General features: G+C 31.4%; 2 protein-coding genes across 13 annotated transcripts in view; one reads left to right on the forward strand and one right to left on the reverse strand.

The window, feature by feature from the left end:
- Positions 1-7,343, forward strand: LOC149741414 (uncharacterized). 4 transcript variants are annotated; one of them, XM_089891928.1, is made up of 15 exons: positions 7-177; positions 321-465; positions 874-978; positions 1,440-1,612; positions 1,980-2,053; positions 2,122-2,183; positions 2,511-2,615; positions 2,916-3,015; positions 3,469-3,528; positions 3,839-3,932; positions 4,350-4,428; positions 5,220-5,315; positions 5,761-5,807; positions 6,365-6,407; positions 6,829-7,343. In XM_089891928.1, the coding sequence occupies exons 1-15, from the start codon at positions 134-136 to the stop codon at positions 6,901-6,903; spliced, it is 1,302 nt and encodes a 433-aa protein (XP_089748054.1). In that variant the 5' UTR covers positions 7-133; the 3' UTR covers positions 6,904-7,343. The 4 variants fall into 4 exon arrangements, with proteins under 4 accessions (XP_089748045.1, XP_089748037.1, XP_089748028.1 ...); XM_089891919.1 differs by lacking the exon at positions 6,365-6,407 and having other exon boundaries at positions 1-177; positions 4,353-4,428; XM_089891911.1 differs by lacking the exon at positions 6,365-6,407 and having other exon boundaries at positions 1-177; positions 2,919-3,015.
- Positions 7,067-17,036, reverse strand: part of LOC149741415 (extended synaptotagmin-2-like) — a 25,868-nt gene continuing 15,898 nt past the window's right edge. For 4 of the 9 annotated variants that reach the window (XM_089891839.1, XM_089891811.1, XM_089891819.1 and 1 more), the window contains 13 exons: positions 16,294-16,374; positions 15,575-15,652; positions 15,153-15,239; positions 14,204-14,290; positions 13,038-13,187; positions 12,603-12,687; positions 11,981-12,070; positions 11,595-11,621; positions 9,755-9,878; positions 9,360-9,467; positions 8,799-8,930; positions 8,292-8,447; positions 7,067-7,468 (listed from right to left, as the gene is read on the reverse strand). In XM_089891839.1, the coding sequence (XP_089747965.1) occupies positions 7,444-7,468; positions 8,292-8,447; positions 8,799-8,930; positions 9,360-9,467; positions 9,755-9,878; positions 11,595-11,621; positions 11,981-12,070; positions 12,603-12,687; positions 13,038-13,187; positions 14,204-14,290; positions 15,153-15,239; positions 15,575-15,652; positions 16,294-16,374 (1,230 nt within the window). In that variant the 3' untranslated portion in view covers positions 7,067-7,443. The remainder of the gene's footprint in view (positions 7,469-8,291; positions 8,448-8,798; positions 8,931-9,359; positions 9,468-9,754; positions 9,879-11,594; positions 11,622-11,980; positions 12,071-12,602; positions 12,688-13,037; positions 13,188-14,203; positions 14,291-15,152; positions 15,240-15,574; positions 15,653-16,293; positions 16,375-17,036) is intronic. The other 5 variants (XM_089891848.1, XM_089891867.1, XM_089891858.1 and 2 more) reach the window with 3 other exon arrangements.

A 17,036-nucleotide genomic window follows, 5' to 3' on the forward strand; every position in this document is an offset into this window, starting at 1 on the left:
GTTATATAACACTGGAAATAATGGTTTGTGTGCGATTCGATGAATATAAAAATAAAATATGTTTTGTAAATGGTGCACTTTTGCAGCAAGATAAATTTTCAAACTTTTTAGGAGTTTTGCTGGTTTAGGAAAGATGAAACAAAGTACTATAGCAACGTTTTTCAATCAAAATACAAAGTAAGAACACATAAACACCAGTTGGTATTTGTAAGACATAGGGAACATAAGACCAACAATTTTACTAAAAATTTTACAAAAAATTTACTCACCAGGTAAATGCTTATCAATTTAAACATTAAATTTATTTATTCACATTACAGTGATCATCATTCTGTTGTACCAGCCCACCTTAAATACATGGACCAACCAGTGTTCTCACAAAAGTCAAAAATTAACCCATGGAATGCTCATATGTACAGCAGTGTCAAGAAAAATGCAAAACTGAAGGCATACCACAAAAAAAGGGTAGCCTAAAAATGCCTATATATATGATAGAATGTGATGGATATAGAAGACTGTTTGTAAATTCCTATTATTCCAGATTGGAAATTTATTTTGGGCATGTTTTTTCACAATTTTTTGAATGGATTTTCTTAAAATATTTTTTTTTCTAGGGATTCGCGTTGATTTTTGGACTATTTAGGTTTATTACAGCAGTATTGATTATAAACAAACTGTGCCCGAATTTTCTTACGAATTGATATCCAAATATCCTGATCAATCATGTTTTAAACAATTAACATTGATTTATGGGAGCCGTGAGGATACGGTTTTATAATTTTTTAAATGTTCGTTGTTTACTACCAAATGAGACGAGAAAATAGAATGACAAAGTGTCCCATCTTTCCCCACCCTACTATATATTTATTTCAGGCGTCTGATCCATACAATAGAAGATACCAGGATGATGATTCAGCTCGCAACTCGCAATCAAAAGAGGATTCTCAGAACTTTTATGGAAGTTCTTCTCAGTCACAGGTATTGATTTAATAATTTTATTTTTAAACTAAAAGTCTAAAATATGTTATGTATAAAAAAAAGACAAAAATGTGCAGAATTTTTGTTAGTACTTCTGACATGCCATTTTCTGTATTTATGGTTCTATATTTTTGTTAGAAATTCATAAATTATATATATATATATAGGCCTATAGTTAAGTGGGGTAATACAAAACAATTGGGTACTTGGGATAAGAAAAGACAACCCCCTAGCTCGCTAAACATTATTTTCCCCAACAGCTGTTGTGGGTAAAAACTATATTTATTTGGCTTATTTTTACCTTTAACTTTCGTTTTAATGGGTATATATATAATAACTATTTTTCAGTTAAATGCAAATTGCTAAATCAAACAAAAAGTGACAAAAAAACTTTTGATGGGGTTCGGCAATTGTCAATGTCAGACAACTAAGTCTGAATAAATGGCTGTTACTTTTTCTAGGACAGCACTGGCTGGGCAAAGTCGTTCAACCAAACCCGGTTGAGTTCCGCTTATTCTTCAATGAGCAGTCTAAACCAAGCGCCGCGATATGGAGCAGACACTAAACCTTTTGATGAAGATTTTCGTCCATATATGGAATCAGAAAAGACAAAAGCGAAAGAACGCGCTGAAAGGTTGGTATTGTTTTCCTAGTGGCTCGTTCAATATAAAAAAATGGACAACATTTGCAATTTTGGAAGTTACGTTACGTTTTTTATACCAGATTAGCTGACTTTGACTTTAAAATCAGTCAAATTGTTTTCATTTGTAAAATGCAAAACACAGCTAAGAATTTAATTCATTTTAATACAACAAATAAATTATAATAATTTTAATGGAAATTTTGTGACAAATAAACTGTTACTGCTTAATTAGATATATTAAGCAGTAACAGTTTATGGAATAAATTATGTTTGTAGTAAAAGTTAAATGCAACTGAACCTATTTTTTTCTGATTTTCTGGTACAGTGTTTAATAATAAACTCACGTATTTATGTTTAGAGAATTCAGTCACCAGTTTATATCCAAACTGTTAGAAGAACATTCAACAAAAGTTTGTGAAAAATTTGAAAAAGGTAAAAAATCTGAAACATTTGGACAAACATGATATAGATATATTATAATAATTGGATTTTAATAACAGTGTCTGAACGAATGACAAAATTCGAGGAATCGCAACAAAAATCGATTGAGTCATTTATAAAGGTAAGGTATTTATTTTGTAACGAAATTTTGACCAAGTCAGTGTTTAAACTTTTCCGATTTGAGTCTGTTTTTTATTTTGAATAAAAAAATGCTCTTTTTTTCTCTAAATAGTGAATATGTCTGCTTACAAACTAGAATAAAGAAACATGTTTTTAAACTGACTGTTGCACAAAAACATGTAACGGAGAGATTTAAAAAAAATAATAAAATATTGTTATAGATTTTATTTAAAGCCTTGGTTCTGTCAGCCTAGTAGAAAGACTTGTCAGTGTTAACCTGAAAAAATACTGAAATCTAAGTTAAATCAAAAACAAAATGTTTTCCCAGCTTATTGAAGAATTAAAAAGTGCTGGAAAGTTGAGAGATATTGAATTAAAATCCGTTCAAGAATCTGTAAAGTTACTACAACACAGAATTCCTGAGTCTGCTTTGGTAGGTTGCTCAACTATGTGAATGAATGTAACTTAATTTATTTCCAGGAAAACGACAGTCGTTTTAACACGGGTACTCTGTTTCGCACACCTTATGCCAGCTTACAAGTTACCATGTATTTTACTTTGTGGGTGATTACTTTTTTGTGGATTTTTTCATTATTTTTAAAGTATTGCCAATAGTTTAGACAACCCATTAGTGACCACTGGATTGAAGCAATTGCTGTTATATGTCTTGCTCAAGAACACATACGCTTATAATGGTAACAGCGACAAACCGATTTTGACAACCTTTTTATAGCAGGAGATTTTATCAAGTTTGGCAGAGGATAAAAAATCACATAAACCTACAACTAGTGATTCATGCACTCAATATTCTCCACAAGTTTGTAAGTTGCCTGGTAAGTAAACTTAAAAGACGACTCATTCTGTTATCTGAATGTGATTATATTTATTTGTGCAACAGAAAGTACTAAATACTTGGTAAATATCTGCTGCAGGTTGTAGTGATTTTGGTGTAATTCCAGATCCATAAGCGTTGTGATAATTTGCTCTGTGGTGACATTAAAAAAATGCAATTACACTTGCATACAGAATTTTGGGATGCACAATGCAGAATTTTAAACCCTTCTGATTCAAATAAATTGCATTTAAAACACTTAACTGCAATTGCTCAAGCCCAGTGGTCACTGTGCTGTCTAACTTGTCAGTGATAAGGATAAAAAAATCCACAAAATAACAGATGCGATAACTCGTAAGTTGGCACAAGGTGTATGAAACATAACACCCATGTTATAATGACTGCCATTTTTTTGCATTCATTCATTCATTCATGCTTTACCTACTTATTTCAGGCATTACCTTTAGTCAAAGGAATTCTCCAATATCTGTTGTAAACTCTGTTAAAAGTGTGGGTAAGTCTACACAGTTTAAAATTTGTATTCTAATAATGTACTGAAACATATAATTTTCTTGCTTAATATTTTAGTTACACAAAACAATGTAAATTTAAATAATCTTTTAGCTGCTTATATAATATAAAACATAGTGTATTTCTGACGTTTTGTCTGCCATCTGGCGGAACTTCATTAGGAAATTTATATTTAGTTCATTTCTTTATTATACCTAAAAAAATTGTCGTAAGTATTTAGTTTTAAACTGAGACAATTTTATTATAGTGTAGTAAAATTAAATGGTATCAAATTTAACCGATTTCTTTTACAGTTAATTGTATCAAGCAAACGACAAGATTTGTGGACAAAGAGAATTATGGAACACCCAACGTTAATTTAACATCACATTCTCGACTTAGATCAAGGTATTGAATCAATAAATGACTAACTTGTTTTATCCTCACGTGGTAGAGCCATGAAAGTCGTTTTGACACAGGTGTTCTGTTTCATACACAAAATTGTTTTTTTATTTTTTTTGTGAAAACGATAGTGAAAATCAACAGTTGTTAAAACACGTAAACAAAAGTGTGAAAAAAGTGGTAATTAAAATGCGCGGCTGTTACAGCTAAACAACCCCAAAACGGTAGCAACGTCAAGACTGACGATGTCACTTAGGCGAAAATATCTTTTATTAAACAATTGGACGATTTTTGTCTGTTACGTTTTCGTAGCACCAAATCCTTGTTACATTTTTTATACAAGATTCGTTCAACTCCATTAGCACCAGATCGGGGTCCGATCGGCCGAATGTACTACAGTAAATAACTCAATAATTATTTCAGAAGGAACCTGAAAGATTTATCTCCGTTGTCTCAAGTCTCTAACCTTCAAGATCAAGAAACTGAAGATTTCTTGTTGAAGGTATTTTTTTACCGAATGCGAAATACTTTTAGGATATGATAAATTGCTTAGTGCAAAGTTTGCATGTTTATAAGTGTATTCTACATGTGGTTTAGTTTTACTGGTTTATAAGCATAGCCCATACTGTTATATGGGGGGGAATTTTTTTGAGTATCTAAGATTTACAGCAGATTTGGACCGTTACCCGAACACCCAAACTGTATTACAGTGGTTCTTAAACTGGGTAACACTCAGAAGGGGGGCGCGAAAAATGTTAAAATAAAGTGTTATTACAGTGTTGTTCAAAAGCCTAAAATACGACGCACCTAAAAAGCAAACATTTAGGCGTGCTTTTAAACCTCTTACACATGCTAAATGATGAGGTGTCATCCCTATTATGACGCAAATAATCGCCGTGTAAATTGCTATTATTAATTAATTAAACATCACTGTGATAATTTAACAAAAAGGGGGGGGGGGGGAGCACAAGTTTGTTGAGATCTTCATTGGTGGGGGGGGGGACGTGCTTCAAAAAGAACCCTTGCTGTATTATTAGCCAGACATAACAAAAAAAGAGAAAAAAAAACTAAATTAATCACCCATAAAGTTACATACGTGGACACATGGTAACTGGCAAGCCAGCGCAAGGTTATGAAACAGAATACCTGCGTTATAACGACAGTCATAGCCCCGCCGTACGTGGATAAATAGGTTACATTAAATCATTGTAGATTGTAGGATAATAAGTTGTTTTTTGTAGCTTGTAGGATTGTAGTTTGTAGGATAATAAGTTGCCCACATTTTCTTTACAGGCAGTTAAAGTATTACCTAAACCAGTCAGAAGAAAATCTACGAGAAATAGAAAAAACTTGAAGAAAGCGACCAAAAAACAACAACCTAAGACTAAGGTTGGTAATTAATTATATATCTTACAAATTAAGGGGTAAACATGCAAAAATTGTTTTTACTAGAATGATGTTTTGTTTTGCATGGTGATAGGTTAATGTTATAACATGCTATGTCACAGTGGTTAGTACGCCTGCCCCTAGCCCAGAGTTTTCAGGTTCAAGCCTCGATGCTGCTACCATTGTGGGCCTGTGTCTTTGGGCAAGACACTTAACAACAATTGCTCCAACCCAGTGGTCACTAATGGGTTGTCCAAATTATCAGCCATACATAAAAACAAAAAAATATGGTAACTTATTTACATTCACAAGGTGTATGAAACAGTACATTTGTGTAAAAATGACTGTCATTGCCTTGAAGGACTAAAACAAGTTTTGCCCATTTGTTTATAATGTAATAGCAAGCAACATTGTAGTGGTCATGTAATAACCTTAAGTTCAACTTTAGATCAACAGTGGTGGGAGTGGAGCTATTATACAACCTGCTTTTAAAATGTAAGTTTCGAAAAAAAATTGACTTATAATTCAAATGACATTACAAACGGGTTTAGATACAACATTTTTGGCATTCTGGGCATAATTTTCCTGGAATTCAGTTACACTTACAGTCAATAAAAATTAGGACCCTTATTAATTAATGTGGTTAATTCAATATACCTTGGAACTGCTCATTTACATAGTCCAGAAAACCGGTGTAAAACTCAATTTAAAATGTAAAACTCAGCCTTTATTAAATTATTGTTAAAACAAAGTATGTCACTTTTTAGTTTCAAAAATTTGCCCCTATGGTTTCTACCAGGGGGGTATACAAAGGGGAAGGGGGGTCACGACGGTTCGGACCCCCCCTTCTTTAAATTTTTTTTTTTTCTTCTTGTAAAATCCGACCCCCTCCTATTAAAAAATAGTAAAGCAGTCATATTATTGCAGTTTAAATCCAATCTTACGCGTTCCTATTATGTTATTATTTATGTCAGTCAGGGTACTGTTATCGAGCACGTTACGTTTTACACGCGTCCATTTTCTAAGCAAAAACTTTTACACATTTTATTTAGTGAAGAAAGGCAAGACAGTTACAGTGCACTTGTTAGAAATGAGGTAATATTAATTATTTGTTGTGTTTCTAATCATCTGTGTTTTAATATTAATACTGGAACTAATATTTCTGCAACTTATTTGAGTATTTTCATGAATAGGCAACAGACATTTAAAAATGCAGGGGAGGCAGGGATAGTAACATGCGTTCAGCACATATTATCCAAATATCCTGATCGTGTTTTAAACAATTAACAGCGATCTATGGAAGTCGTGAAGATATAGTTTTATAATTTATTAAATGTTCTTTGTTTACTACCAAATGGGACGGGAAAATAAAAGGGTGTCTCATTTTCCTCACCCAAATCTTGACAATGTGTAAGACAAATACGCCTGCCAACGTAATATTTGTTCGGGTTCTTACATTTTTTAGTCCCTTAGGCTATCTGTTTAAATTTTAGGTCAATTTAATTGTGTATTGCAGAGTGCATCTGATGATGAATACGACATTTTCAGTTTTGATGGCTCGACTACATTTACACGTTTACATCTCATTTAAGGCTGTCATCTCAGTTTTGTTATTTTTATCGTTATTTTGTTTTGACTAGTCCATGAACCTACTTTATTTATGAAATTTTAAAATGAAATTAGTCACTAAAGTTCTTATTCTGTCTGGTCATCAAAACACAGCAAAATGTTCTTACGTGTTACAACAACACAACTTGTTAATAAAAGTTTTATTAAAATGATAAATAGAACCGAAAAAAACAACAATATATTTGTTACTTGGAACAAAAAATTAGCACTGCCAGTTGCTGGAAAATTTATGTGAGTTTTATATATAGTAAAGACAAGTGTAAATGCAGGTTAGACCTTACAGAATCGGTACAAAATAGACATTTTAATGGTAGTGTGCTGAATGAAATAATAAACAGAAAAATATGCAGTGTTAAAGAAATATGACCAGTTTAGTATGTTGCAAAAAAAGTGCAATTACAGATGGAAAAAATGCAATTTTACAGGAATACTATTATTTCACCAATATAAGTTTAATACTTGGCAATAAAAATATATTTAACTGATGTCTGTGAAGATCAAATCAAGTTGCAACCTGAAGATTATACCTGGAAACGAGAGGTCATTAAATTTTTCTCGTTGTTTCTATATAGGTGAGTCTTATGGTTAACTATTTCAAAGGGTTAGGGGTTTAGACCAGAGTAGAATAGTTATCTAATACTGCCATTTTTACCTTAACATATTGTATTAATCTAATATTGCTTTAGTTTAGTTTAATTTAGAAGGTCAAAGTGTTTTAAAAATGAGGGTTTTGCTAAAATCCAAAGTTGCATTGAAATATTTCATTATTTAATATTTTCATACCAATAGTTCTAAGGAAAAGTTTATTAGAAATTATTTACAGTTGAAACATATGCAAGTTAGAGCTTACAGAAGTTTAGTAGTAAACAGACAGTTAAAAAGTAGTTTGCTCAATTTAGCTTGTTAGGCAAAAATGCAATTAATAAGATGCAAATTTTACAAGCTATTTTTTTACCAAACGTTTAGTTCTATGCCAACTGAAGCCTTAAATTTAAATGCCAGCAAAAGGGGTGGAATTTTTATTATAATGTTATAAAAAGTTAAACCCTAATCCCAACCTCAAACCATCTACTGGCTGTGAAATATCAGTTAAAAGGTTTTGGCTTTCAACTAATGGCTCTGCGATGTTAGAAAATTGATTTAAATTTCCACTTTAAGTAGGAATAACTGTATTTATGAATAAATTTTTATGAAAAAAAATTATTTTGAAAAAAAATAGTTAGGGGTAATGGGCCAATCCTGATCTAAATTTCAGAAAAAAATGCAAAACTCTGAAGTGTCATTTTTGTTAAAAAAATGGTTTCTAAAATTTTTCCCCTCCAAATTTTTTTTAAATTTTTAGATGTTTACCATTCAGTGGTAGGCTGGTGCAAATCAAGTTTTGAAAGGTCAACAATCACTTGGCCCATTAATACTTTCTCTGATGACAGAAATCCAGTTTGATTTTTCACGGAGACGTGAAGTTTTTTGTGCATCGCTTCACTTTTTGAAACATCAAATTCTAGTCTGTAAAAATTTTAATGGAAAAAAGAAAAATTAAAAAAGTGCTTTTTTATAATATTGTTCAAAAAATGTCAGATTACATTTAACTTTTTTAAAAGTTTTATGCAGTTTTTATTGAAACATAAATCATAATACTGGTGTTATAACGACTGCCGTTGCCCCACCATGCAAAGATAAGTCACATAGGTAGTAACATGTAAGCGGGCACAAGGTGTATGAAACAGAACACCTGTGTTATAACGATTGTCATTTCCTGGCACACAAGGATAAAAAAATTGATATTAATTCATTTAAAACAGTATTAAATTATTTAAAAAAAAGTTACATTAATTTATTTTGATTAATATTTTCCACCTTTGGTCCCATACTGGGTTTAGGTTGTTTTTGATGACTTTAGTTTTCTTTCGCGATCGCTTATCAGGGAGTATGTAAACTCGAACGTAAGGGTCCGATGTTTTCTCATCATCATCACAAACAATTAAATTCCTGAACAAAAAAAAACGTTTTAAAACGGTCAATACACTTAACAGACATTGCTTTCAGTAGTCACTAATGGGTTCTAGCACTCTGAGTATCAGGGTAATGGGCCAAATCTAACCTAAATCTCAGGTACCACGGTAATCCATTTCCACTCCCTTTTTTTACACTTTTTTAATTTTTATATTTTTTCCTCATTTCTTTTTTTAAACCTTTTTTTTTTGCTTGCGCCACTGTAGGACCTCATCCACATAGAATATAACAGTTACTATATAAAAAAAATCCCTAAAAATAATAACCTACTAGTTACAAACATGTTAACTGGTAAGCGGGCAGGAGGTGTATGAAACACAACACCTGTGTTATGACCATTATTGTTTCCCCACCACGCAAGGTTAAATAAGTTAGATTCGTTTGAAAATTCCATTAACCACTTACGCTGCCCTTAAAACAACGACCACAAGATGTTTATTATAATAACGAATGGTCAACTCCAGTCTTCCTAATCCATTGTCATTTGTTTCAATATTGTTGCTGTTCTGTACCCTATGGTAAAAAAATAAATATAAAAAAATTGTTATTATCACATAAATAAAAATTAGAAAACATTTTAAATTTTGTTGTTGTCACAAAAAAAAAAAAAGAAGAAATAATTTAAACTTTGTTATTAAATACAAAAAAACGAAACCAATTTTAAATTTTAAAAATTTACAAAACATTAACAACAAAATTACAAATAGGTACTATTAATCTTCTGGTTCATAAGCAAAAAAAACAAAAAAAAAAACTAACCAAACAAAAAATAAATAAAAAAACAAACAACAGAAACCAACCTTGCGTTGAGTCGTTTTCTCAGGTTCGATATTTCCCCAACATTAGATATCTCCGAGGCAGCACTAGATGTCCTATCAAGCGACGAGTTCGACCGCAACCCCGAAGGTGAAGGGGTAATCCCCTCTGTTAGGGGTGGCATTCGTTTAGTCAAGGAAAAAATTAAAAAAATTTTGTAGGCTTATATATATTATGGTTTATTAATAATAATTTGAGAACTATATATGATAAGACACGCATGCCTTGGAATATAACTTGAATTAAGTAAATTTGGGTACACATAATAAGAGAAGACTGGTAATAATACAACAATTAAATAAAGAGGGGCAAAATTCTAAAGGAAATTGCTTTTCCATAAGTGAGGCACCTACAGATAAACATAAACTAAAAACAAGTTTTTGTAATTTATAATTATACTTCAAGACCTGGTATATATAGGGTATTATATATAGTGGGGTGGGGTAAGATAGGACCCCTTTTCATACTATTTTCTCACCCATTTGGTAGTAAACAAAGAACATTCAAAGAATTATAAAACCAAATCCTCAAGACTCTCATAAACCGTTGTAAATTGTTTAAAACACCATCAGAATATGTGGATAATATGTGCGAAAAGTGTCCCATCTCCCCCTCACCACTATATTTATAAAATATGGTATATAACTAAAACTTGATATGGTAGACTGATACCCATTACCCAATTACATTCATTCCATTTATACCCAATGTATGTTATAACTTAAATTAAGCGCATTTTGCAGCACCCTGTGCAAAAGAAAAGTTATCAAATAATTAGAATACAACATATGGAATAGCCACCTGCATAGCTTAGAAGTAAGTGTAGCAAATTAACCATGGCAGTAAAAAGTGAAGCCTGTTTGCTGTATAGTGTAATCAAAGCTAAATATTATGTTTTGCGATAAAATAGATTTTAGGGCAATTTTATGTTTTCCCCGTTGGTGTTTAATTGTTTTGAAAATAAAAAGGCAAAATTTAAAAATTAAACAGTTAAAAAACTGGTCTATTGTATTTAGGGATGCACATTACAGAATTTCGAATCCGTGAGATTAGAATCCTTTTGTATTCGAATCTAATTACGGGATTCGGTATTCTGTTTAATGACGTAATTACACGTCATCTCATATACTATATTAACAATTTTTGAAACTTATTAATTTTGAAAAAAAATATTTTTGTGTTTGTGGGACTTTCAAGAGTAAACGTTTCGTAACGTCTTTTCATAACCTGCTATACGTTTCATGACGCAAAAACTACCCAATAGTACAATTTTTGATCATTTTACAGCTCATGTTCCAACAAGGCGGGTATGAAAGAGTCAATAAACTGACTTATGTGGGTAAAATTATTTTTTCCTATAAATATAAAAAGATTCGAAATTCTAGATTCGGAATTCTAGATTCGAAATAAAGTATTCTAGGATATCCTAGAATACCTAATTATTCTGTAATGTGCATCCCTAATTGTATTACACAAATGCAACACCACAAGAGAAAAGCAAATTTAAGAAAAAGAAAAAAGTCAGAAATAGGAAAAAGGCAAAATTAAGTTATACAAATAGTTCAGATAAAGAAAATGAAATGTAACTTTGTTATGAAGCAAGTTTCAGGCACAGACCAACTTTTCAGTGATGCACAATCAAAATATACAGTGCTGCCATTTTTTTTTTAATTTATAGAATTTTTTCAAAAACATTGGATTTTTTAATTTTTGTAAATTTAGATATTTTTTAATTGCTGTATTTATTTTGCCACAGAGTGTTTCTGTGATGTCATAATTAACAATACTAGTGTGCACAAACTACAACACATGCCAACTTCTTACCAAAAAACGACTTGAGTGTGGGGTCAACTGTTAAGAATATCAACCACATATAATTCAAAATAATATCAAATATTTTTCCATATAGTACGTTGGGGTATGACGGTCTATACTCTCACTCACTTCTAACACCCCATTTGGTAATAACAACGAATATTTACAGAATTAAAAAAAAAATGTTTTTTTATAACTTTAAAAGAGCGTTATTAATTGTTAAAAACACGAATATGGAATATGGGATTTCCGGAAAAAAATTATATTTATTCTATGTGGATGAGGTCCTTGTCAGGGATCTGGGATTTAGGCCCATTACCTCTATACCCGGAAAGCTCATTTTGGTCTCAAACACGTAAAAATTTGATGTTAAAAAGTCTTATATATATATTTACCAAACTCAGTTGGTCCTGTAGATCGTGAAAATGAGCTTCCAGATTCACTTGGCTCTGATGCATCCACAGATGGTGAGTTGCTTGTGTTTTCTATCATTAATAATATGTTACATCATAGGTTTTCTCGCTACCGTTTAAACTCGTCGACTGCGTTAACTATTGGTTACCACTATTTAGTCAGTGTCTAAAACTAAAAATTAAAAAAACTTCTGACTAAAATTTAGTCAGTGTTTCTTTTTAAGTTTAGTCAACCGATTAATTTTCTGTGCATTACTTATTTCAGAAGTTTAGTGGGCCAAAACTTGTCAACTAAAATTTTAGTCGGACGACAAAAAAGCAAAATCTAATTTAGGCCGTGACTAATTTCCTCGATATCGGAAAATGGCATCCTTGAGCTTCACAAACTTGGAGTGGCGTGACGACAAACTTTAGGGAATGTCAAGTGTATATTAATTTTACTACTGCATATGTTATACATACGGCAAGACTTATCAGGGGATGTAGAAATTATTGTCCTTTCATACCAGATGAGTGGGTAAAAGGTTATTTACACTAGAAATTGTGTTCTATTTCATGCTTGTGAAAAAAGGGTGTTTTATTTCATGGTAGCATGAACACAAACCTGTATTGTCCATAGGTTCTTTTGGTTTTGTGTGGACGGTGAATTTTGCTTCTGGTGACTCTGACAGTGATTTTAACTTTAAAATCTGCAGAGATAAATTTTGGGTTAATACACTAACATATACACTTACTGTGAGATAATGTATGTAATAATATTCAGAGAGTATTCTGTGAAGCAACGATTTATGTTTAAATATTTTCAAGTTGGACGTCTAATTAAGGGAAAAGCAAAAAGACTCACAAAAAACAGATTTGAAAAAATGTGCAAATACGCACTTGTTAGATTTAAGAAAATGTAAAAAGATATTCATTAGATTTTAAAGGAAAAAAATATGCTAAAAGACTCTCGTTAGATTTGAAAAAAATAAAGTGCGAAAAACACACTAGTTAGCATTGAAAAAATGTAAAAAGAGAAAGTGTGCAAATATCCACTTACCCGAAGCGTGAGTCGCATATTAAGAACAGATGAAGGACCTGATGATTTGAGAGTAAACGGATGTTCGATCGTCATGTCTTGTGCTCGGAGAAGATGTTTCAGCGGGAATTTCATGAAACCAAGATTCTGGTTCCCGTGATCGTTTTCCATCTGTGAGGGGATCATATGATTATGAGAATATCACGAGTGTGAAAATATTGTGTTCATGAGAGTATCACAAATGTGAAAATATTGTGTTCATGAAAATAAAGTGAAGGTATCACAAGTATGATGATCATGTTTGTGATATTATCATAAAGATGATAATTTGTGAATAAGACTATCACAAAATTGATCATAATTTCGTGAAAGCATAATTTTGTGAATGGTTAAATTATCACAAGGGTATATTATCACAAAGTTAATCATTATTTCGTGAAAGCATGAAAAAGTTGAGTAGAATTTTGTGATTGGTAAGAATATCACAAAGTTGATCATATTTCATAAGAGTATCACAAAAATGATTGAATAAATCATCATTCATCATGAAATCATATGATAATGGATCCGATTAAAGGTTACATGAATCCCAAGGTATGTTTATTACATTTTTTAAATACGAAAAATATAACCTGCAATAAGTTAGTGAAAAAATTAAAATAGAAAATACCATTTTTTTGTTAAACAAACTTAATAGGTTTATGTAATATAATTTTATGCTAAAATAATAAAAGCAAAATAAACAAAAAGTAAAAAAACAAAAGTAAAAAAACTGAATTGAAGGAAATTTAGTGGTTTTAATATTTACTACAAAACTTCAAATAACTCAGTAAAAAGTGTTTTTAAACGTATAACAAGCTCACTGCCAGTGTACTGTGTGTTTGTAAAAAAAAGGTTGATTTAATAATAACAAATAATATTTTGCAAAACTAAAAATAAACTGAGCTGAAAATTGAACTGCACTACTTTTATAAACAAATTTTTAGTGTTGCACATTATATTTTCTTTTCTGTGTCATGTTTTTTCCAGTGTCATAAATTCTTCTCGAATATTTTGATTTTTTAGTGATGCACACATTATTTTTTCAGTGTTGCACAACAAGTTCTACTTTTCTAAAAGAAGCTACTAACAAAGAAAGCAAAACAACTAATCAAAGCAACAAATTGTTACAGCAGGTACAATTATACCGATGGTTCTGTTTTCATAAGTAAGACTTTACGCAGCGCATCACTGTGCTGCATGAGGGTTGACTTGATACCGTCCTTTCTTTTAATCTGATATTATAAGCTGATGTATTAGATCAGGAGTGTGCGATGGTGCAGTCAGAAAAAAAGATTTGAGAAAATTAAAAAAATAATTGTTCAAAAAAAATTTGTTTAAATTTTTTTTTTTTCTACACAAAAAGGACCCCTTCCCCCAAAAAACCCAAGTCTATGCCCCTGGGTGTATTGCTTATGGTTTAGACCATGTGCGGCATATAAATAATTCTTTAGTATTTGACAAGCCAAAAGTACAAAACAATGTTAAATTTAACATGTCTTCTAATGCAGATTTTGTCTACACTTAAAATTAGAACTTGTTTCTAACTATAAATTGTGAAGTACAAATTATATCAAATGTGTGGCTTACATAAAAATAAAGTGCATGGATAGCTGTAAAAAGTGATGCCAATCGTAAGCACACAACATGTTTTAAATGAAAATATGAATAGTTTAGTTACCAATAATACACAACATATTTTAAATGAAGTTAGAGCTACATAGTCAAATCTTGTTTGTAACTTGCTCAACAGCTAAAGTTTACATATTTCTGTATACCAACATAACTGTCATTAACCCTAATAAGGTAATGGCAGTGCAACTGTCTAAAACTCAAATCATGAAAAAAAGGAAAAAATCCTGAAAAAAAAATTGGGGATAGATACGTGGTTAAGTATTGTTAAAAAAATGAAAAAAATGACAGTATATTTAACTATTGCATGGTAAAATGAACAACTCAAATTAAAAAAAAAGTATTTATGACAAATCAATTAGTTCCTTATATATAAAAAATAAATTTGACTTAAAGTGGTCCCAGTTATTTTTTTTTAAATATTCTTTTTTTTTTAAATTAAAGAAAACAAATATTGAAACTTACTTGAAAAGTAACAAGGTCTAACTCAGGGTGGGAGATAAGGACATGGAAGTTTTCCTCCCAAACTGGGTTGTTGGTGTGCATGGCAACCTGATAGGAGCATAGTTTAACGACACAAATGAATGCAGTAGGGTGGGGAAAGATGAGACACCTTTAGCTTGTAATATCCAAATATCCTGATCTTGTTTTGAATAATTAACAACGGTCTAAGGGAGTCGTGAGGATACAGTTTTATAATTGTTTCATTTTTTCATGTTTACTACCAAATGGGACGAGAAAACAGAACAAAAAGGTGTCCCATCTTCTTCCACCCTACTATATAAGTTATTTTATCAGTATTTAATGTAGCTCCATTGAAAACTAATGTCATATCAGCATTATGTTATGGGATTTTAAAAGTTGTATGACACAACACACATACACACCCGAGTTTTGAGAGGTTCCTTTCCTGGCAAAGTAATTTTCAACTGGGGGTTTGCGTCATAGCATTCTTGGTTAAATTCCTACAATAATAAATAAAATGAATTAATAAATTGCTTAAATATCACACACACATGATCAATGGCGTAGCTGGAAAAATAGACAGGGGAATTTCAATTTCAATCTTTAAAAAAAATTAGAGCAAAAAAAACAAGGTAAAATGTTAATTTATAAAGATTTTATTAGAGGAGGGGCACAACCCACAAAATCAACCCACAAAATCCCCCCCTGGCTACGCCACTATATATGACAGTCATATAGTCTTATAAATAGTTTTGGCAACAATTTCTGATCATATTTTTTCATAAAAACAAATCCTTCAATTTATTATTGAAAAGTTTGTAGTATGCGAAAAAAATGATTTAACTTATTTCTAATTAAATCTAGACAACTTTTTTGCCTGGAAAATGAATTTTTAATAATTTATGAGATATTGGTACAACAGCCCACTTTTAGCTTTCACACATTTTATTAATAGCGTGTTTTAACACCTGTTGTTTTGCTGTTGATTCTATTTTCTTCACTTTTTAAATAACATATTTTCGGTTTCATTTTTAAACAAATAAATAACTTTTTTGTTTTTTATTTTTTTGCTTTTTAAACAGCATGATCTTTGCTATTGTTTTCGAAGAAATATTTAAAAAATGTTAAAAATTTTACTTACTGGTAGGTTTTGTGCTCCATCGACGTAAATATTGAGAAAAGATGAAAATAGTTTGTCATTCATATGAGAATGGTTAAGCGCCTGCAATAGAAAAAATTTAGTACGTATTTATTTTATATTTAGGCATTGGGGTATGGGGTCTATACGAAGTAGTTAGGCTCTTGAATTTTAACCAAAGGGTACCAAGTTCAGTGCTCGATACTGCTACCATTGACAGCGTATGCGTCCTTTGGCAAGACAATTAACGGACATTGTTTCAAACAAGTGGTCACAAATGGATTGTAGAATTTTTTGTGTCAAAGTAACTCTGGACTAAATCTCAGGTCCCATGGCATGCTAAACTGTAGGATAGGACCTCATCCATATAGAATAGGATGGAATGAAAACGACAAGCAATAGAAAAAATTCAGTAAGTATTTATTTTATATTTAGGCATTGGGGTATGGGGTCTATACGAAGTAGTTAGGCTCTTGAATTTTTACCAAAGGGTACCAAGTACAATGCTCGATACTGCTACCATTGACAGCGTATGCGTCCTTTGGCGAGACAATTAACGGACCTTGTTTTTAACAAGTGGCCAATAATGGATTGTAGAATTTTTTGTGTCAATGTAACTTTGGACTAAATCTCAGGTCCCATGGCATGCTAAACTGTAGGATAGGACCTCATCCATATAGAATAGGATGGAATTAAAACAACACTGGCCTAAATTCCAGGTCTCATGGCATGCCTTTCTGTAGGAA

The sequence above is a fragment of the Ciona robusta genome, chromosome 1 (assembly GCF_009617815.1).
Source record: "Ciona robusta chromosome 1, ASM961781v2".
Classification (NCBI taxonomy): domain Eukaryota; kingdom Metazoa; phylum Chordata; class Ascidiacea; order Phlebobranchia; family Cionidae; genus Ciona; species Ciona robusta.

Excerpts from the sequence above, each read along its gene's own strand:
- LOC149741414 (XM_089891902.1), top strand. The coding sequence starts at position 134 with ATGAAACAAAGTACTATAGCAACGTTTTTCAATCAAAATACAAA. Across the intron at positions 2,184-2,510 it reads CGATTGAGTCATTTATAAAG|CTTATTGAAGAATTAAAAAG; the intron begins GTAAGGTATTTA and ends ATGTTTTCCCAG. Across the intron at positions 2,616-2,915 it reads GAATTCCTGAGTCTGCTTTG|CAGGAGATTTTATCAAGTTT; the intron begins GTAGGTTGCTCA and ends ACCTTTTTATAG.